This window comes from Papio anubis, chromosome 18 (assembly GCF_008728515.1).
Source record: "Papio anubis isolate 15944 chromosome 18, Panubis1.0, whole genome shotgun sequence".
NCBI classification, from domain to species: Eukaryota; Metazoa; Chordata; class Mammalia; order Primates; family Cercopithecidae; genus Papio; species Papio anubis.
In genome coordinates, this window is record NC_044993.1 from 53,770,714 (window position 1) to 53,793,753 (window position 23,040).

General features: G+C 36.5%; 1 protein-coding gene across 4 annotated transcripts in view; it reads right to left on the reverse strand.

Annotated features, from left to right (window-relative positions):
* LOC101003272 (ATP-binding cassette sub-family A member 3-like) overlaps window positions 1–23,040 on the reverse strand; it is a 176,598-nt gene that overhangs the window by 66,971 nt on the left and 86,587 nt on the right. For all 4 annotated transcript variants that reach the window (XM_031658405.1, XM_031658406.1, XM_031658404.1 and 1 more), the window contains exons 12-19: window positions 20,876–21,005; window positions 19,486–19,640; window positions 19,095–19,250; window positions 18,235–18,445; window positions 11,822–11,972; window positions 2,969–3,067; window positions 2,510–2,675; window positions 1,243–1,540 (exon numbers count right to left, since the gene is read on the reverse strand). In XM_031658405.1, the coding sequence (XP_031514265.1) occupies window positions 1,243–1,540; window positions 2,510–2,675; window positions 2,969–3,067; window positions 11,822–11,972; window positions 18,235–18,445; window positions 19,095–19,250; window positions 19,486–19,640; window positions 20,876–21,005 (1,366 nt within the window). The remainder of the gene's footprint in view (window positions 1–1,242; window positions 1,541–2,509; window positions 2,676–2,968; window positions 3,068–11,821; window positions 11,973–18,234; window positions 18,446–19,094; window positions 19,251–19,485; window positions 19,641–20,875; window positions 21,006–23,040) is intronic.

Sequence of the window (23,040 nt, forward strand, 5' to 3'; positions counted from 1 at the left end):
CTACACGTACATGTGCAAGTATCTTTACAACAGAATGATTTATATTCCTTTGGATATATACCCAGTAATGGAATTGTAGGGTCCAATGGTATTTCCAGTTCTAAATCTTTGAGGAATCACCACACTGTCTTCCACAATGGTTGAACGAATTTACATTCCCACCAACAGTGTAAAAGTGTTCCTATTTCTCTACAACCTCACCAGCATCTGTTGTTTCTTGACTTTTAAGAGTAGCTATCATTTAAAAAGTAAAAAAACAGACAAACAAATAAACAAAAAACAAAAAACAAAAAACAAAACACACATATGCTGGTGAGGTTGCAGAGAAAAAGGAATGCTTATACACTGTTGGTGGGAGTGTAAATTAGTTCAGTTACTGTGGAAGACAGTGTGGTGATTCCTCAGACTTAAAGAGAGAAATACAGTTAGACCCAGCAATCTCATTACTGTGTGTATACCCAAAGGAATATACATAATTCTATTATAAAGACACATGCATGTGTATGTTCATTGCAATACTATTCACAATAGCAATGACATGGAGTCAACCCAAATGCCATCAATAATAGACTGGATAAAGAAAATGTGGTACATGTGCACCGTGCAATACTATGCAGCCATAAAAAAGAATGAGGTCATGCCCTTTGCAGGGACATGCATGGAGCTGGAGGCCATCATTCTTAGCAAACTAACACGGGAACAGAAAACCAAATACCACATGTTCTCACTTATAAGTTGGAGCTAAATGAGGAGAACACATGGACACATAGAGGGGAACAACATATACTGGGGCCTACAGGAGGGTGGAAGGTTGGAGGAGGGAGAGAATCAGGAAAAATAACTAATGGATACTAGGCTTAATATCTGGGTGATAAAGTAACCTGTACAACCCCCATGATACAGGTAAACTTGTATCTTTACTTGTTGTCTCTTTACATAAGATTTACTGACCTCTGCTGTAATATGTTAAATAAAACATTTACAGTTTGGCTTTAGATAAAATAAAACACACAAAAATCTTAGTTCATGTACCCATGAACTTAAAACAAAATAAATAAATTTAAAAATCTGAAAAAATGAGGGCATTCTTTGACTTGAATATAACTGTCTCTAAGACATTTGTGACTAACAGGGGAAGGATAGAGTGGGTAGCCCAACACTATAGTTAAGACCTTCTTTGGAAGTAACACAAGAAGATCATCTCTGAGAGCAGTTCTTTTTTTTTTCCTCAGTGAGCTTTACCTTGTACTTCCTGAGGTCTTTGGTTGTCAGACTCGAGCATACTCTTAAGGCGTTCTGAGAGATCTGCAGTCAAATTAGAAGCCCCAGAAATAGAAAAGGGCACAATGGTTTGACCATATTGACTCAACTCCATTTGCCTAATCATTTCATGCTGTGAAGAATTTTTACTAGAACTTAAGAGAAAGGCAAGGGAGCCTATGAGTCCCAGTATCTGTAACAAAAGCAGTTTCCAGTTGCGCCAGTTGAACATCACCCTCTTTACGAACATGGCACAGAACTGCTGGCTGTAGAGAGAACACTAAGGAAAAATGAGAAAAAGATAACATTACAATAGGTATAGACTTAAACATGCCATTCATGTTGAACTCCATTAAGACGAATGCTTTGAAATTCTGTGGTATGAACATATACAAGTTTTATATTACAAACACATAAAGTTTATAGAAGTAAGTACTTGGAATAGAACCTAAGCATAGTATGACAGGACACAATTGTATGATCAATCTTTTCTTTGTATGAGGCAGGGGTCAACAAACTATGGCCCTATGGCCTGTTTTTATAAACAAAGTTTTATTGGAACACAGCGATGCCCATTTATTTCTGTATTTTCATGGTTGTTTTTGTGCTATAATGACAGACTTGAGTAATTGTGAAAGACACCAGATGGCCTACTAAGCCTTCAATATTTGTTGTCTCTTTACATAAGGTTTACTGACCTCTGCTGTAATATATTAAATAAAATGTTTACAGTTTGGCTTTAGATATAACACACAAAAATCTTAGAAGGATGATTTTCCTCAGACTCCTGATAGCCAAGAAAACTAGGGTGCTTTATAGAAGGAGTAGATGATTATAAGAAGAATGAAGAAAGTATTTGGAAACTCAGAATTCCAATGTGAAGGATCATACTAATTAGGGAACCATCCCTTACACAGTAACAATTCCCAATAGGAAAACTTATAATACTTAAAATATTGTGCATATTCAATTATTAAAAATCAGGCTCACTAGTACCCTTAACCTAGCCTCAATAAACCAACACATTTTGTGGTTACTGATTTGAAAAGAAATGAATTCTAAAACAGAAAAAAAGGATGGAGGAATAACAATGGTGAAAGCAAACCATTGCTATCTTATCTAAAACCCATCATTTCTGCATTAGAAAACTGATTAGGAAGTGGCACAGACTGCTTGCCATCTGATCGACGAAGTGTACCTCTTGCACTCCAACCATATCTACACTAGGTTTCTTGGTAAAGGTGCTCACCCCAGTATTAAAGTTAATAGTAGGGCTTTCATTCAGGGTGGGAGGATCTGCTCCCTCCACATTTCTTGACATGTTCTTATTCTGGTTCCTGTTGGAGGCTCGGCCCATTTGGGAGGAAGACTTCATAGCTTCGATATCTGTTTGTGACTCTTCTGTGTAACCGACCCTACATAAAAAAGCACAAAGTATTTCATTTCAATCTTATTCCAAAGTATCCTGTTTGAAGAATGTGAGTTGCAGCCCCCAACTCAGAAGGCTCCTTGGTGTGCTCATTGCCTGGCAGAAATCATTACTTGGAAGTAACATGGTACTTGTGGTAGAGCAATGGTTCCCAAACATGCCCCGTTGCCCTTAAATTTCTATTGGATGAAACCTGAAAGTCTGGAGAACTTACAAAGGGAACTAAGACATGTTCTTTTCCCTCCAGAGATTTTCTTTTCCCTATACATTGTCACTCACTTGAAGAAGACTTCTTCCATGGTAGTGACAGAGGCACCAACGCTAGAAATGCCCAGGTTTTCTTGTTCTTGTTCCAGAGCAGTAAACAGAGCTTCAAAACTAGGAGTAGAAGAGGAACAGAAAAAGCTAGCACCAAACCAGATGATTTTCATATTTATGTCTTTTTCTTCTAAGATAATTTCCTCTCAGCAGTAGGGAAAATGTAGATCATTTTACATTTCAATGCTTACTATAAGTTTATGCCTCTGGTAAATCAGAAAGGTGGGACAAATGGAGAGAAAGAGACTAGCAAATTGCTACAGCAATTTATTCTCTGAATTTTGTACAGTGCACACATATCAATTTCATACTTAAAGTAAAAGAGAAAAAGGAAATATGGTGAATCCACTCTACTTAGTTCTTGGATACCCATACTGTTGGTCTTCTAAGACAAGGATCAGAAGACTGTATATATGTTAATATCTCTAGTCATGAGTTAACTTATCATGAACATGAGCTAACTTATCACGTACATATATGCTATGGTTCCTATTACTCAGTAAATATTAAAAAAAGAAAGAAAATCATCCACAATTTAAAAAATACTAAAAAATAGAAAATGAAGTAAGTGCAGTAAAACTTAAAGACTTAGAGGGAATTATGTGATTAAATGTCCAGAAAAGTCTATGGAAGTTGAGCCAGATACAATGTGGAGACATCAAGTCTTTTAAAGAATGGTCTTCCTGGGAAGACATTACAGAATGTTGTGGTCAAACGATTATCTTTTTCAGAAACCTCCAGTTCTCAAATCTATCTCAAACCTTCAGTTCTCAAATCTATCTCTATCCATTTAGTTGAACCTGTCTTTGCACACACTCAGTGTTAGGGGAATTAAAAATTTCCTTTTAGAAAATCTATCAAACTTGCCTCCATATTCAAGCTTACATTCTATCTAGTTTTGCACATTAGTTCCAATCTTACACCTTGAGGTTATTTAGAATAGATACAATCCATCTGTGTGACAGCCAGTCTTTGACATATTTTAAGTCCATTTTATCCTACATTTCTTCATTTCCAATATATGACTTCTCTACTGGGATTCACTCATATTTTCTTTTTCATTTTTAAATTTGGGCTGAGTATGGTGGCTCATGCCTGTAATACTAGCACTTTGGGAGGCCAAAGTGGAAGGATTGCTTGAAGCCAGGAGGTTGAGACCAGCCTACGCAAAATAGTGAGACCCCCATCTCTTAAAAAAAAGTCAGCTGGACATGGTGGTACATGCCTGTGGTTCCAGCTACTTACGAAGCCGAGGTGGGAGGATCACTTGAGCCTGGGAGGTAAAGGCTGCAGTGAGCTGTGATTGTACCACTGCACTTCAGCCTGGGTGACAGAGCAAGAATTTGTCTCAAAAAAAAAAAAGATTAACGTGTGTGCATTGTACAAAATTCAGAAAATAAGTATATAAAGAAAATAAAAATTATCATAACACCATCCATCAAAGATAACCACTGTTAATACACTATTATTTTGGCAAAATTATTTTTGGTTCTTTTGGCTTTATGCAATATACGACGAAGTTAGAATTAAATTGTGTACTGCTTTAAATGTATTAATATAGCACAAAGTCTTGATAACCTAAATATTCATCACCAGCTTAATGAACAAATAAATTACAGTATGAATATATGACAGAATAAGATATAATTAAAATGTAGATTTCTCCACAGTCGTTTCATAAATGAAGAAAGCCTACAATTCCTAACAGAAAGTTGGCTGAGAAATCCTGGTGAGTAAACAAGGCAAGATTCTGAACATTAGTATGGTAGAATCCCATTTCTAAGAAAACTATTATTATGAGCCAGGCACGGTGGCTCATGCCTGTAATCCCAGCACTTTGGGAGGCCAAGGCAGGTGGATCACCTGAGGTCAGGAGTTTGAGACCAGCCTGGCCAACATGGCGAAGCCCCATCTCTACTAAAAATACAAAATTAGCTGGGTGTGGTGGCGTGCACCTGTAATCCCAGCTACTCAGGAAGTTGAGGCAGGAGAATCGCTTGAACCTGGGAGGCAGAGGTTGCAGTGAACCGAGATCGCACCACTGCACTCTAGCCTGAGCAACAGAGTAAGACTTCATCTCAAGAAAAAAATAATAATAAAAAATAAAAAACTATTACTATGATTGTATACACGTCAATATATATACGTAGTGTTCTTGAAAAATATGCATCAAAATAAAAACAACACAAAACAAAATAAATACACAGAAATAAAAATACACATGAAACTCTTCTCAGGGATTACTTCTATGGAGAGTAATTATGAGAGACTTTCACTTTCTAATTCATATACTCCAGAAATAAATAAGTTCTTTAATTTTTATCATCACGCAACCATAAGTAGATTAGTTAACTCTAGGTTCCTCAGTAATAAAGCAAACAGTAAGCAAAACAGAATAGAAATAAATAACAAAACAAATTTCATGAGTCAGTTGTATTATAAAGTCCTATTATGAATCTGACCTGTTTTTCTAATTATATAAGTTTATAAACCTTTTTTCTAATTATATGTTTTATATGCTATATATACAGATATTTAATACATATGGATATTATACAGATAATATATATTATCTTTTGGGGGGAATAGAGAAAAATATAAAAACGAAAAGAATCTGACTATCTCAAGTATATCCCTGTTAAATATTTGATATACTTCTTTCCATCACTACATATATTTTTAAATTTAGATTTTTTTTTCTTCTTTTCTGTGGTGCAACATACGTAAAATGCACTATGTGGCAAATGAATTTTTCCATATGAGTATACCTGGATAACATCCAGATAAGACAGAGAACAGTTCCAGCGTCTCAGAAGGGTATTCCAGGATGACCCTTTCTGGTTGACAACCCCTTTATCTGCACACACAGACACACAGACACATGTGCATATACACACAACATATGGTAACAATTGTATTAGAATCCTAGAACCAAAGATTCGTTTTGCTTTTTCTTTAGTTTTATATAAACGCCATCTTACAGTATGTGCTTTTTGGCCCACCGTAATGTCTGTGAGATTTCCTCATGTTGTTGCATGTACCACTAGTTTTTTTTTTTTTTTTTTTTGAGACAGAATCTTGCTCTGTTGCCCAGTTGTAGTGCAGTGGTGTTATCTTGGTTCACTGCACCCTCCCCCTGTCGGGTTCAAGCGATTCTCCTGCCTCAGCCTCCCGAGTAGGTGGGACTACAGGCACAGGCTACCACGCCCAGCTAAGTTTTGTATTTCCAGTAGAGACCGGGTTTCACCATGATGGCCCAGGATGGTCTCTATCTCTTGACCTCGTGATCTCCCTGCCTCGGCCTCCCCAAGTGCTGAGATTACAGGCGTGAGCCACTGCGCCCGGCCGTAGTTCATTTTTTTTTTTTTTATTGCTGAGTGGTATTTATCCATTTCCTGCTAAAGGACATTCTGGTTGTTTTTGGTTTGGGGCTAGTATGAATAAAGTGACTGTGAATATAAACATTATTTTACATGTATTTTAATGGACTTGTCTCTCCTAGGTATATACTAGGAGTGTGATTACTAGGTCATAGGGTAAGCACATACTGAGCTTACCAAAAATGACCAAATATTTTACAAAGCAGTTTCACCATTTTACACTTCTACCAGCGATGAGAGCCGGTTGCCATGTTCACGTTATAGTTCATCTTCTTAGCTTTAGCCATTCTAGGGGGTGTGTAGTGGTAATGTAATGCTTGCTTATTCTTCGTTAATTGTGCATAGTTCTGGGAAGAATTTTTGACATAGTCTTCTCTTTCATCAGTTCTGCTATTTTCTGCCATAATTATTTGGTCAGTTTTTTTTATTACCCAATCAAGAATTTATCTCACTTTTCCTCTTCAAAACTGCTGGGTCTAGATTCATAGCGTCTTCTTTAATTTGATCAAGGCTACAAAGCAGAGAGTTTCAGAAGTTTTCTATTTTTGCAGTACAATAATGTTCAGAATTGGCATTTTTAAATTTAGTATCTTGTCCACAATTCATTCTTTTCCCCCATCTTTATAAAAGGAGATTGATATTTCTCCAGGACTGACATACGATTATATACAATTTCAGGAGAAAATTATATCTAAGACTTAGGTGTAATTCTCCTTGATAAAGTGATTTTTCTTCTAAATTCTCATTCTAGGTATTGTTTTTTTCTTTTCTTATTTTTTTGCTCAAAATCAACTTTGGTATCATTGGTGGTATCAATTTGTGAAGCTTAAAATTAGGATGAGATTGGCATGTCTCCAGTTTTCTAACATCATGGTATAGATGGAAAAGCAAAAAGTTTTGGAGCTAAATGGGCCCGTGTTCAATTTCAGCCTGTGTTCAATTTCAGCCTGTATCAGTAATAACTATTTTATTTAATCTTTCCATTTGATCTACTATTGTGATTTGATTGAATCTTTCTGACCTTAAGAGTCATCATATCATTTGTAAAAAGGTAAAAATAAGTATGCTTTATATTCTCTTCATTTGTCACAATGTTACTTCACTTTAGCATTTATTCCTTTACAATCCCTTCATGGCGATCTGAGTGGCTCCTGTGTACATCTTCATTTGGAGACTGTAATTTATTTGCAGCTGTGCGGAACACTGTGAATATCTCGTCTTCCTTTTTGCTGTGCATCCCTTTTTAATTAAAAGATCATTCTCTTTGATCAAAAATATTGAATTTAAAGAGGAGTTGAGAAATTTTGCTTCCTTGATGACAGCATTGAAGCTTCTTTTCCTTGACATTCTTGGGAAAGATCTAGCTTCTGATTTTTCTTTTTCTTACTGCCAAATCCCAACCTCCAAATCCCATTTTAAAAATACAAATGGAGACAAAATTAGAAGAAATCAAGGCACATAAAAAGAGGCATTGCCAAAGCAGAACTCATGACATAAAATTTCATCTGGATCTATCATGTACATGTTTAATTTCCGGTCTATTTTTTCCTGATTAACCTGCTGGTCCTTATCTCAAATACTAGCTTTGTTTCTGTTCCACAACATAGATTTTTGTAACCCTCACATATCTTTCCAACTGTGCTGCTTAGGAGCCAACCTTTGCTCAAGATACCCCAAACTCTTAAAAAAGAGTATAATGATATTAACTACTTTCAAAACTTTCCTTGAATAACACGTTGAGGGGGTTAGACTTCCTAGTAATATTCTGTATCAGCCTGTCTTATTTGTTCTTGTTTACTACACTTTGGGTATTGCTCCATTTTCTTTAGATTTGGGATTTGGTGGTCAGAATTTCATATTGAAGTTTCCAAACATTCTTGAGGAACATTTCTTTTCAAAAAATCATGCTATGGAATCTTGCTTTTCTGTATACCTTCCAATTTTGTATGTGCCTGAATCTATCAAGTTCTTTTCCTCCTTTTCTGCCACGAAGTCTACCATGGTGTAAGGGAAACTCCCGAAGTTATCTGACATTTTTTTTTTTTTTTTTTTTTAATCTTCAACCAACATTTTCTTGATGATCAGAATTAGGCTTACAGTAGCAGTTTCTTTCTCATTTCCTCCATCTTTCTAGGAAGTTTAATCATTGGCAAGAAAAGTCAGGAATGTGTCAGGAGACCTGTAGCAACACATGTCTCTCTCTCTCTATATATATATATACACACACACCGTAATCATGTCTGTATTACAAGTCTACACTTGAATTATTCCCTTCACTATGAATCTTAAACAAACCTGTATCCAAAATATATTATGCATTTCCTCCTTCTAGCTTGCAGGAGTTTCACAAAATGATATGTAACTTGTTTCTTTCTCCTCCTGTGGTCACCCACTGTTTTTATTTTCTGTACATTTCTACCTTCTAGATCTAGAATTTTAAGCATACAAATATTCCCTGATATGCAGCACTATTCTGATGTGTCTCATATCTATCATTCCGCTATTACATTCTAAGCTTAGGTTTCATTCTACCAAGTCTCAGCATTGTTTTACAAGTTACGACCTTGTTTTAAAATTTCTTCTTCTGGACGGGCGCGTTGGCTCACACCTGTAATCTCAGCACTTTGGGAGGCTGAGGTGGGTGGATCATGAGGTCAGGAGTTCGAGACCAGCCTGGCCAACATGGTGAAACCCCATCTCTACTACTACTACTACTACTACAAAAAAAAAAAAAAAAAAAAAAAAAAGCTGGGTGTGGTGGCATGCACCTGTAATCCCGGCTACTTGGGAGGCTGAGGTAGGAGAATTGCTTGAAACTGGAAGGTGGAGGTTGCAGTGAGCCAAGATTGTGCCACTACACTCCAGCCTGGGCAACAAGAGCAAAACTCCATCTCAAAATATATACATATATGTAATTTTTTCTTTTTTTGTTTTTTTGAGACAGTGTCTCACTCTGTCACCCAGGCTGGAGTGCAGTGGCGTGATCTAAGCTCACTGCAGCCTCAATTTCCTGGGCTCAAGAGATCTGCCTGCTTTGGCCTCCCAAAGTGCTAAGATTACAGGTGTGAGCCACCAGGCCCAGTTCGTTTTAAAATTTCAAGATGACTTTCCTTGTGAGATATATTCAATGAATTGAAATACAGGTATATATGATGAAAAATTACTACTTTTCTGTTCCATAGTATTTATTCAGGCAAATAAATACATATTAGAACAATGTCTGATAGAAACTAAGTGCTCAATTGCTGTTAGGTATCAAAATTTTAGTTGGGGTAGAAATCACTGAGTATTTAACCATCATTTCATTCTTTTCATATTATGCCCTGAAATAACTAGATTTATAGGTATTTCTTTTTCTTATATTTTCTTCATCCCAATTCTTTTAGCTTAAAACTCTCCCCATAGGGGAATCTCACACCGGGGCCTGTGGGGCTGTGGGGGGCTAAGGGAGGGATAACATTAGGAGAAATACCTAATGTAGGTGATGGGTTGATGGGTGAAGGAAAACCACAATGGCACATGTATACCTATGTGATAAACCTGCACGTTCTGCATATGCACCCCAGAACTTAAAGTGTAATAATAATAATAATAATAAAAAATTCTCCCTGTTAGAACCACATGTTCTCACTCATAAGTGGGAGTTGAACAATGAGAACACTTGGACACAGGGAGGGGAACATCACACACCGGGGTCTGTTAGGGGGTGGGGGGCTGGGGGAGGGATAGCATTAGGAGAAATACCTAATGTAGATGACGGGTTGATGGGTGCAGCAAACCAACATGGCACATGTATACATATGTAACAAACCTGCACGTTCTGCGTATATATCCCAGAACTTAAAGTATATATAAACAACTCTCCCTGTTAGAGAAAACGTCATCCTGAGCAAATATATACATCCCTAAATTCATGATTTTCATTTTGTTTTGTACTGTGTGTGTCATTTTATAACTACAGCCCAGAAATCTACAATCAGTTCTTCACCTTCTAGAGTATCTTCCTATTTCTTTCTTCTGAGTGCAAACGATTAGTAAGATGATGTGGTCTCACCATATCATCTGCTTCCACGTTCTCACATTTCCTGTCTTAGAATCTCAACATGGTGTTTCTGTTCTTGTCTGAGAATGCCGTTTGTGGCCATACAAATTAGGATAGGCAGATAGTGTGGCAAGCTCAAGCAAGCTCAAGCAAGCTCTTTATCTGTGTCTCTCCTTCAGATGGATTCTGTAGCTCCTGGTGGATCATGACTACAAACCTGGCCTAAGGCACCAACATAAAATCTGCTTCCCACCTTGGTTGAATGAGTCAACTGCCTTGTATCACCAGGGAGACATAGCTAGAATATTATTTCCAGTTTTTCACTGTATTTAATTCTTCTACTCCAACTTATGACTAGGGTCTTGGTTCTACTCCACTGCCTGATTAGCTACCCCAAGCTGCTGGTTCAAGAACTTCCCAATTTTCTTTTCTTTCTTTCTTTTTTATTTTTTTGAGACAGAGTTTTGCTCTTGTCACCTAGATTGGAGCACAATGGCGCAATCTTGGCTCACTGCAACCTCCGCCTCCCGGGTTCAAGCAATTATCCCACCTCAGCCTCCCGAATAGCTGGGATTACAGGCACCTGCCACCATGCCTGTCTAATTTCTGTATTTCTAGTAGAGATGGAGTTTCACCATGTTGGACAGGCTGGTCTCAAATTCCTGACCTCAGGTGATCTGCCTGCCTCGGCCTCCCAAAGTGCTGGGTCTACAGGTGTGAGCTACCACAGCAGGCTGAACTTCCCGATTTTCTGAGTGAACAAAACTCACATGGCACAGTTCTTCTTCCTTTACTGTTTCTTTTATGACATATTCCTGTTGTTCTGGGAAAAAAAATTAAAGTCCCCCATCTCCCATATTCTTTATGAATATAACAACTGGCTTGAATCTAGAGAATACTAAAGCAACTACATAACTGTATGTGGCAAGAAGCTAAAAATATCATACTCTGAAAGTCACCAATGAATACTCTTAGTTTCTTTTTCTCTTTTTTAGGATAGTTATCACAGGAAAAGTTATTATTCTTTGACTCCCTTTCATGAGTAACTTGGCTAACTGGTGAATCCAAGCTGCCTATTTCCTCTCGGTTCATGTCATCCTGACTCTAAGAGCCATGTTTAATTAAGCCATCCATTTTTTTTCCTCTCATTATCTTAATATTTCCCTTCACTCAACTCACCAGGAGCACCAAAAACATTCATCAGTTATCCCAATTAACACCAGAAAACTATAGCCATTAGGTGCATCTCTCTGTTCACTGCAAATGGCAGCTGTAACAGGATTTTTGTCTTGTTAAATAAACTCTACTTGTTAAGCCTGAAGAAACTAGGAAAAGAAACAATGATTTCTGGCTCTCTAAGAATTACTCATTTAGCATTCTCTGGATCCATACCTGTGTGCATAATTTTTGGGCAGAATAAAAGATAACTCAGTTCCAACATCATTCTCCAAAGTGGCTGTTGGTATATAATAATGAATTAATTTTGAGACTTCTTCAACATTACAGTCAGGTGTCTTCACCATGACAATGCGGTATCCCACACCTGAGAAAAATCCATGTAGAAGAACAGATAAAATGATTTTGTATTTCCCATACTTGTGAGATCACATGTGACTTTCATTACCTGGGTAAGCTAGAAGATAGGGCATGTCAGAGATCATTAAATTACAACTCTAAGGAGCCTAATAAGTACTTCTTTTATAATTTCATTATTTCTCTTAGGGCCTGATAGTGACCTGGATTATATAACCAGATAGAGCAGAGATAGGATGAAAAGCCTCATTATCTGGCTTCTCATCCTATTGACACTGAAATCTGAGAGGACAAGATTAATATGCATTAAAGAGATATTTGTTGGTTGTCTACTACATGCCAGGTAGTAAATAAGTCAGATAAAAATCCTTTCAGAAACTGAAGAAATTGGCCGGGCATGGTGGCTTATGCCTATAATCCCAGCACTTTGGGAGGCAGAGGCGGGTGGATCACCTGAGGTCAGGAGTTGAAGACTAGACTGGCCAACATGGCAAAATCCTGTCTCTACTACACACAAAAATCAACACAGAATTCTATAAATGGCAAAAATGTATTTTAAAAGTAGAGACAAACATAAATGAGATAATTCATTACCCACAAAAGTACGCTACAAGAAATGTCAAAGGAAGGGCTTTAGGCATAAGAAACAGTATATTTTAACTGAATGAAAATAAAAATGCAACCTACTAAAATTTGTGAGGTGTTGCTAACACAGGACTTAGGAAGAAAGGTATAGCTTTAGATTCTATATTTGAAAGAAGAAAGGTTAAGAGTCAATGATTTAATGTTCCATCTTAATAGCTGGGTGTGGTGGCGTGGTGGCATGGTGGCATGTGCCTGTAACCCTAGCTACTTTGGAGGCTGCGGCAAAAGAATGGCTTGAACTCAGCAGGCAGAAGTTGCAGTAAGCAGAGATCACGCCACTGCACTCCAGCCTGGTTGAGAGAATGAGACCCTCTCGTAAATAATAATAATAATATTCCATCTTAGAAAGGTAGAAAATGAGTGAATGAATCCAAACTAAGAAACAGAAGTGAAATAATAAAGATGAACAACGAAATAAGTTAAATAAAAAACAGAAAAATGATAAAAATAATACAGCTAAAAATTCTTCTTATTCATAAGATGTATTATTAACAAGAATGATCAAGAAAAAAAAGAGAAAAACACAAATAATCAGTGTCCGAAATGAAAGTCAAGACATTAACATACGTAATACAAACATTTAAAGGATAATTAAGGGGATATTAGTTATCTAAAAAATTTAAAGTTATAAAAAAGTTCACAAAAAAGATGGAAAATCTAAATAGCCCTATATTTTTCAAAGAAATACACACACACACACACACACACACACACACACACATATATATATATTTTTTTTCACTCTGTCGCCCAGGCTGGAGTGCAGTGGCATGATGTTGGCTCACTGCAACTTCCACCTCCTGGATTCAAGTGATTCTCCTGCCTCAGCCTCCTGAGTAGCTGGGAATACAGGCATGCACCACCATGCCTAGCTAATTTTTATATTTTTAGTAGATACCGGGTTTCACCATGTTGGCCAGGCTGGTCTCAAACCTCTGAGATCGCTGGTCTCAAACTCCTGAGATCAAGTGATCTGCCTGCCTCAGCCTACCAAAGTGCTGAATTACAGGCGTAAGCCGCTGTACCTGGCCAATAAATAGATTTTTAATTAGTAAAACTCTCCCAAATAGTAATCTTGAGACCCAGATGACACTTTACTGGTTAATTCTATCCAACACTTAAGAAAAAAATAGTAGAGCCTTATATAAATGCTTACAGACGACAAAAAAGAAGAAACACTTCTGAATTCATTTTATGAGGCCAACATAAACCTGATATCAAAACTAGACAGAGATTTCAAGAAAAGAAAACTATAGACATTATAGACCAAAGTCCCTGATGAACTTAATATCTACAAATCAAATTCTGCAATTTATAAGTAATACATAATGCCTAATAGGATTTATCCCAGGAATAAAAGCTTGGCTTTATCTTTCAAACATAAATGAATGTAAATCAGAATACAAACAAAATTAAAGAGAAAAAATATGAATATTCCACTAGATCCAAAAAGAAAAACGAAAAAAAAGCATTGATGAAATTCAACGTCTACCACAGATTTTTAAAAACCTCCTAGCAATCTCCAGGAAATAAGAGAGAACACAAACAAATGGAATAACATTCCATCCTTGTTGACAGGAAGAATCAATATTGTGAAAATGGCCATACTGCTCAAAGTAATTTATAGATTCAATGCTATTCCCATTAAACTACCATTGACATTCTTCAGAGAATTAGAAAAAGCTACTTTAAAATTTATATGAAGCCAAAAACGAGCCTGTATAGTTAAGACAATCCTAAGCAAAAAGAACAAAGCTGGAGGCATCATGCTACCTGACTTCAAATTATACTACAAGGCTACAGTAACCAAAACAGCATGGTACTGATACAAAAACAGACACATAGACCAATGGAATAGAAGAGATCTCAGAAGTAAGACCGCACATCTACAACCATCTAATCTTCAGCAAACCTGACAAAAACAAGCAAAGGGTAAAGGATCTCCTTATAATAAATGTGCTGAGAAAACTGGCTAGTCATATGCAGAAAATTGAAACTGGACCCCTTCCTTACACCTTATACAAAAATTAACTCAAGATGGATTAAAGACTTAAATGTAAAACCTAAAACTTTTATAAAAACTATAGAAGAAAATCTCAGCAATACCATTCGGGACATAGGCACAGGCAAAGGTTTGATGACAAAAACATCAAAAGCAATTGCAACAAATGCAAAAATTGACAAACGGTATCTAAACTAAAGAGCTTCTACACAGCAAAAGGAACTATTATCAGAGTGAACAGATAACCTACAGAATGGGAGAAAATTTTTGTAATCTATCCATCTGACAAAGGTCTAATATCAGAAAGTAGGCAAAGGACATGAACAGACACTTCTCAAAAGAAGACATTTATACAGCCAATAAACATATGAAAAAAAGCTCAATGTCACTGATCATTAGGGAAATGCAAATCAAAACCACAATGAGATACCATCTCACACCAATCAGAATGGCCATTATTAAAAAGTCAAGAAACAGATGCTGGCAAGGCTGTGGAGAAATAGGAATGCTTTTACACTGTTTGTGGGAATGTAAATTAGTGCTACCATTTTGGAAGACAGTGTGGCACTTCCTCAAGTCCCATTACTGGGTGTGTACCCAAAGGATTATAAATCATTCTATTATAAAGACACATGCATGTACACGTTCATTGCAGCACCATTCACAATAGCAAATACATGGAATCAACCCAAATGCCCATCAGTGATAGATTGGATAAAGAAAATGTGGTGCATATATACCATGGAATACTATATAGCCATAAAAAGGAATGAGATTATATCATTTGCAGAGACATGGTTGGAGCTGGAAGCCATTATCCTCAGCGAACACACACAGGAACAGAAAACCAAACACCCCATGTTGTTACTTAAAAGTGGGAGCTGAACAATGAGAACACACGGACACAGGGAGAGGAACAACACACACTGGGGCCTGTCATGGGGGACAGGAGGACGGAGAGCATTAGGATAAATAGCTAATGCATGTGTGGCTTAATACCTAGGTGATGGGGTGATAGATGCAGCAAACCACCATGGCACACATTTACCTATGTAACAAACCTGCACATCCTGCACATGTATTCTAGAACTTAAAATAAAACTTTTTTAAAAAAAGAAAGAAAATCTCCTAGCAAAAAAGGAAAATTCATTAAACTGGTAACAGGCTTCCAAGTAATCCTTCAGGAAATCTCATACTTAATGATGAACATTATACATTTCCCCTCTAAGATAAGGAACAAGGCAAGTCTGTCTACTTTTATCAATCCTATTCAAGAATGTGCTATAAGTCCCATATAAGACAATAAGTCAAAAGAAAAAGATAAAAGGCATAAAGATGAGAAAGAAGCAAAATCTTCTGATTCACAAGTAATAGGATTGTGCATAGAATCTACAAAAGTATCATCAGACCTAATGTATGAATAAACAAGTTTACAAGATACAAGGTCAATATAAAATTATTGTATATATAAATACTACAAGAGAAACATTGGAAAATGACATTAAATACTACCATTTGCATAAATATAAAAATGAAATACTTTGGAATATATCTAGTGAAAGACCTTGACAATGAACACAACAAAATATAGCCAAAAATGGCCTAAACAAAACCTAAATAAACCAATAAATAATATGAAGCTCATATACTGGAAGACTCAATATTGAAGATGACCATTCTTCCCAAAATGATACATAGCTTCAAAGAGATCCCAATCAATATTTAACCAGAGTTTTTGTAGAATTTAACAAAATGGCTCTAAGATCTATAGGGAAATATAAAGGGCCTAAAATAGCTCAAGCAATTTTGGAAAACAAGAAAAAAGTTGACAGACTTATGTTACCTATTTTCAGAACTTACTATAAAGATCCAGTATTCATGACTGTTGTATTTGTAAAAGAATAGACCTATGGATGAATGAAACAACAGAAAAACCAAAAGTAGACCCACTTATAGATAGTCAGCTGATTTTTATCAAAGGTGCCAAAGCAATTCACTAGAAAAAGGAATGTGTTTCAGTAAATGGTTCTGGATACTCACAGGGGGAAAAAAATCAACATCAATACCATTTGCAAAAGTCAACTTGAAATAAGTCATAAACCTTTAGAAGCTAGAACTGTAAAGTATCAAGAAGAAAATATAGGAGATCTCTGCAACCTTTATGTAAGCAAAGATATCCTAGAAAGGACACAAAAATCTTCAAAAAAATTAATAAATGAGCCTTAAAATTAAACATTTACACTCATCAAAAGATACCATTAAGATAAGTAGGCAAGGAACCCATTTGGATAAATATTCACAACCATATATCTGACAAAGAACTCACATGAAGAATATGTGAAAGAACTACAAATGTTCAATCAAAAAGATAACCAACTTGTAATAGTGGGCAGAAGACTTAAACACTTCACAAAAGAATTTATGCAAATAGCCAACTTATACATGAAAATGAACTCAATATAATTATTCTTCAGGGAAATGAAAATTAAAAACACCGAGATAACTGTTTCACACCCACCAGAATGACTAAAACCCAAAAGGCAAACCAAAGTGTTGGTGTGGGTATGGAGTAAGTGGAATTCTCAAACACGCTGACTGGTATAAAATATTACAAGCACTTTGAAGAACCTTTCAAAACATCACACACATAATTTATGACCAAGAACCCCACCAGTAAGTACCAAAATATTCCACTACTAAGTATTTTTATCCAAGATGAATTTTTAAGCAAGAGAGATCTTTAAGTTCACAAGATGGATTTTTAACCAAGAAAGATCTTTAAATTCATAGCACATTTGCTTATGATATTTGAATTCATATATCATATGATAGAAATGACCTAAAACAACATAAAAATCTATGAAGATTTGAAGTTATGTACAATTGATCCATGCAACAATATAGATTAATCTCAAACGTATTGTGCTGAAGTAAAGAAACCAGGAACAAAATTATAATATATAATTCATTTATATGACATTCAACAACAGGCAAAACTAATGTATCGTAATAAAATCAGAAAGTAATTGCCTCTGGGAGAGGTGAATTGATGAAAACAGGCTCTAAAAATACTTTCTAGAATCATGGAACTATTTCGTGTCAAAATTATATATAAAGAGTCAAAGAAGACTGATGTATAGGTAATTTTGAATAATGGCCTTAAAAAGGTAAGGAAGCTATTAGGACATATTTGGTATTTTACAGTTTAGAAAAATTTTTCATATTGTAATAAATTATTCCACTCATATAGAAGCAATTTAGTACTTCTTTGAAAAACAAGAAACAGCAGATGTTTGATTCACTACGTTTCCCTTATAATCCATCAACCTGTCTGTCTGTCTATCTAACTCTTTGAAAGCACACATGCATTTAGGCAAATTAAAATTTAAGTAGAAGCCATATGGAAAAACTGAACAGAAATTTTGGATAAAACAATAAACACAAAAGAGGGAAACAATTTTGAAAAAAAGGAGTATTATTTCAAAAAGCTCATAGTTGAATACTAATTAATAGAACAGAAGGAATCACTGAAGTTTTGGGTACCTAGAAAAAAACAATAAAACATTATGTTTGAGGAATGTTATGAAGGCATCAATATCCTGAGAATAATCAAGGAGAGACAGACCATATATTTTTTTCAGGAAAATTGAAGAGCCACAGCACCGCACGGATCCCTTGACCATGATGGCTATGCGGTCACCCAGAACATCAGCTTCATCCATGTAGTGGGTGGTCAGTAGGATGGTACGATCAAGTTTAAAATGCTGCAGGAGATCCCAGGTGACCCTCCTTGAGACTGGGTCCATGCCAGACGTTGGCTCATCAAGTATCACTACCTGAAGACCAGAAAAACAAATCCATGACCATTGTTAAATATTATATACTGGTACCACTATTGTCTTACCAGTCATGGAGCTTACTTTGATTTTGCTTTTTCACTTGGTTCAACTAGGCTAAGATAATAAGTTTAGAGGCTAAGTGCAGTGGCACACACCTGTAATCTCAGCACTTTGGGAGGCCAAAGTGGAGGATCACTTGAGCCCAAAAGTTAGAGCAACATAGTGAGACCCTATCTCTACAAAAAACTTAAAAAATTAATAAAAAGGTAGCTGGGTGTGGTGGCATGTGCCTGTAGTTCCAGCTATCTGGGAGGCTGAGCAGGGAAGATTGCTTGAGTCAGGTAGGTTAAGGTTGCTTTAAGCCATGATTGTGCCACTGCACTCCAGCCTGGGTGACAGAGCAAGACCCTGTCTCAAAAAAAAGTTTAGAAAAAAATGAATTAGGAATGCTGGAATAATTTCAAACCTATGGCCATTTTATACCAACGAGATCGACAATGTCAATCCCATCTGATTTTCATTTAGGAGGTTATATTTAGAACGTTAGCTCCATAGCAGTTCTCAAATTTGTGTCAGCTGATTCTTTTAGAGTAGCTGCAGAATGCAGTGGGAATCCATATTTGGCTTTGTTTGTTTGTTTGTTTACCTTGGAGCCCCCTATAAGTGCTATAATGATGGAGAGTTTGCGCTTCATTCCTCCACTCAGTGACTTTGACAATTTGTTACGCTTTTCTAGCAGGTTAAAAGTAGCCAGCATGCGGTCAATTTCAGTAGGCGTCATCTTTCCATGTACTCCTTTTATCTAGAAAAAGGAGCCAGAGTTTACTTGGTGCTTCCAACTTTACTCTTAGAAACATATTACACCAGCTTTTCTCTTACATCATTCATGTAGTAATTTATTCCCTTTGCTTTTCTTTATGTTTAAAGAATTCATTAAAATCAATTTCGAACTTTGTAAGAATAAGAATATTCGTAGTAGCTAATCTACCTGAAGCACATGAATAGACTGGGGGAAAAGGAAACTTTCTTTTGCTTACCACAGAATAGAAATGAAGGTGTTCTGATACCGTCAAGTAATTAAACAACAGGTTCTGCTGGGGACACAAGCCCAGCGATTTCCTAATCTGGACCATCTGCTTTGAGATACTGTATCCATTAATATAGGCATTTCCACTTGTGGGAGGATAGAGACCTGGAATCAAGCAGAAAACATAACAGAAACTTAGTTTTCATAAGGGAACGTGGAAACAAACTGCTCATTAGCATATCAACTTTGAAATTTACATACGGATGACTCATTAGCATTAGCAATATTTCACACAGAAGAAAATTCTACAAAACACCGACAGTTATTTTTGAGGTGATGAACTTAGAAGTAATTTATTTTGTAATTTCCTATTTAACTGTATGTTCTATGTTTCAATGTGTATGAATAAGTGCAAATCATTTGAGTAATAAAAACATGAGTGAGTGTCATATTACAACATGCCAGCATTGCCCATCAGCCATTTGACATTTATGAATTCTGTTTTAAGCTGTGCATTGCCTTAAGTTAAGGTGTATATGGTAAGCCCCAGGGCAACTACTAAGAAAATAACTCAAAACTATATAATGAGAAAAATTATTAAAGGAATTAAAATGTTACACACTAGAAACTATTCACTTACTGCAGGCCGGGCTCAGTGGCTCATACCTGTAATCTCAATACTTTGGGAGGCCGAGGTGGGTGGATCGCTTGAGCTCAGGAGTTTGAGACCAGCCTGGGAAACATGGCAAAACCCTGTGTCTATTAAAAATACACAAATCAGCTGGGCATGGTGGTGCGTGCCTGTAATCATGAGAATTGCTTGAACCTGGGAGGCGGAGGTTGCAGTGAGCTGAGATTGCGCCACTGCGCTCCAGCCTGGTGACAGAGCGAGACTCCATCTCAAAAAATAAAAATAAAAAAAAAAGTGTATTCTGCTGAGTGGAATTTTCTATAAATGTCAATTAGATTGTTTTGAGTAACAGTGCTGTTAAGTTTTTCAGTAATTTTAATAATTTCTGTTTACTGGTTCTATCAATTGCCAGAAGAGTGGTGTTGAAGTCTCCAACTATAATTGCAAATGTGTCTATTTCTTTTTTCAGGTCTATCAGTTTTTGCTTTGAGCATTTTGATGCTCTGTTCTTTGACTGCATTCATATTAAGAATAGTTATGTTTTCTTGGTAGATTGACCTTTTTATCATTATGTAATGTCCTCTTTCCTCTTCCCCAAAATAAATACTAATTTTAAATTTTATAACAATTATTTGCAAACTTGAAAATAAAGGAGATTATTAAAGTATATATCGCAGAAATCACTAAACTGTGAACATCAAGAGGATACACAAAACTCTCATTGCTTTATCTACAGTTTTTTTTTTTTTTAACAGAGTGGAACACCTACCTGAGAGAATGGATAGAGTGGTGGATTTTCCTGCCCCATTATGTCCTAGAAGAACAGTGATCTGCCCCTCATATAAATTCAAAGACAAGTCATTTACAGCTACTTTGGTAGTGTTGTGCATTTGGAATACCTATGGAAAAAATCCCACAAATACTAACTTTATCACAATCACATTGAAAGAACATGCACTCATACCAGCTATCAAAGACACAATACATCATCAGTTATGAGAAGAAAAATCAAAGTGTAAAGGAATGAAACTATGAAAAGAAATATTTGAAGGCATAACACAAGGTTTAGAATGTCACAGTGGATATACAAACATTCCCTGAGCAATCTTATTCATTACTGCTTTCTTTTCTATTTTACTTTATGTGTATAAATTTAAGGGGTACAGGCGCCATTTTGTTACACAGATATATGGTATAGTGGTGAGGTCTGGGCTTTTAGTGTAACCATGACCCAAATAATAAACACTGCTTCAAGTGATTTTTCATCCTTCATGCATCTCCCACAATCCCACCCTTCTGAGTCTCCAATGTCTGTCATTCCACACTGTATGTCCATGTATACATATTATTTAGCTGTCACTAATAAGTGGGAACATGCAGAATTTGACTTTCTGTTGCTGGGTTGTTTCACTTAAGAGAGTGGTCTCCAGTTTCATCCATGTTACTACAAAATACATGATTTCATTTTTTTTATGGCTGAGTAGTATTCCATCGTGTGTACATACCACAATTATTATTTTTAATTTTTAAAATTGTTTTTCGAGACAGAGTTTCACTCTTATTGCACAGGCTAGAGTGCAGTGGCACGATCTTGGCTCATTGCAACCTCCACCTCCTGGGTTCAAGCGATTCTCCTGCCTCAGCCTCCCGAGTAGCTGGGATTACAGGCATGCACCACCGTGCCCGGCTAATTTTGTATTTTTAGTAGAGACGAGGTTTCACCATGTTAGTCAGGCTGGTCTCGAACTCCTGACCTCAGGTGATCCACCCGCCTTGGCCCCCCAAAGTGCTGGGATTACAGGTGTGAGCCACTGTGCCCGGCTTATACCATAATTATTTCTTTATCCAATCATCTGTTGATCCAATGGATGACTGCTTTGTTTCAGTTTCCATCTTGAACTTATAATGCCACAATCTTCTTCAGTTAATGTCTTTGGCCTAATTTAGAGAATTGTCAATTGAAAATCACACATGGATATTTATCTCAAATTTTTTATGTGTAGACTAGTAGTGCTTCTGCTTAATATACAAGAAGGTGGAAAAAGAATCACTCCCAGTCTAGCAACAAGTAGAAGCTAAAAAATCTATGAAATTATAACTTTTCTTGAACCCATCTTAGAGGTAAGGTTTCCAGGCAACCAACCAGCCTGAAATTTAAACTTTCAAGGAGAGATGGCATATTAATATTTGCTTGTCTGGAGCAGACATGGGTACCTAGGAGCCAACTTGAGTACTTATACAAGCTAGTAAGAAGATTTAGGTTAGATTTTTTTTTTTTAAATGAGGTGAAAACAGTTTAAGAAACACAATACTTAAATGGAAGAGTTGGGATTCAAGCCCATATCATTAAGAATTAAAGCATATTTTCCTTCTAACACAACCTATAGATGGTGAATAAAGGCAAACATCTTGTGTAATAGAAAAAAATACTATTGGACTGGGTGTGGTGGTTCATGCCTGTAATCCCAGCACTTTAGGAGACCAAGGCAGATGGATCACGAGGTCAGGAGATCGAGATCATCCTGGCCAACATGGTGAAACCCCGTCTCTACTAAAAATACAAAAATTAGCCAGGTGTGGTGGCGGGCACTTGTAGTCCCAGCTACTCAGGAGGCTGAGGCACGAGAATTGCTTGAACCCAGGAGGCGGAGGTTAGAGTGAGCTGAGATCACACCACTGCACTCCAGCCTGGCAACAGTGAGACTTCGTCTCAAGAAAAAAAAAAAAAAAACAAAAAAAACCTATTTAAGTTTTTAAAAATCCCAAATAGTGGTAGGTATTTTCTCCCTAGGTGTCTTATACTGTCTTCTCCACAGACTTAAGCATCAGGCTTGCAACTGCTTATCTGAAATCTCTACTTGGATGAAGTCTGAAGTTCCTATATCCAAAAGTAAGCTCTTAATTTTCCAAACTTTCATTTAAAAACCAACAATA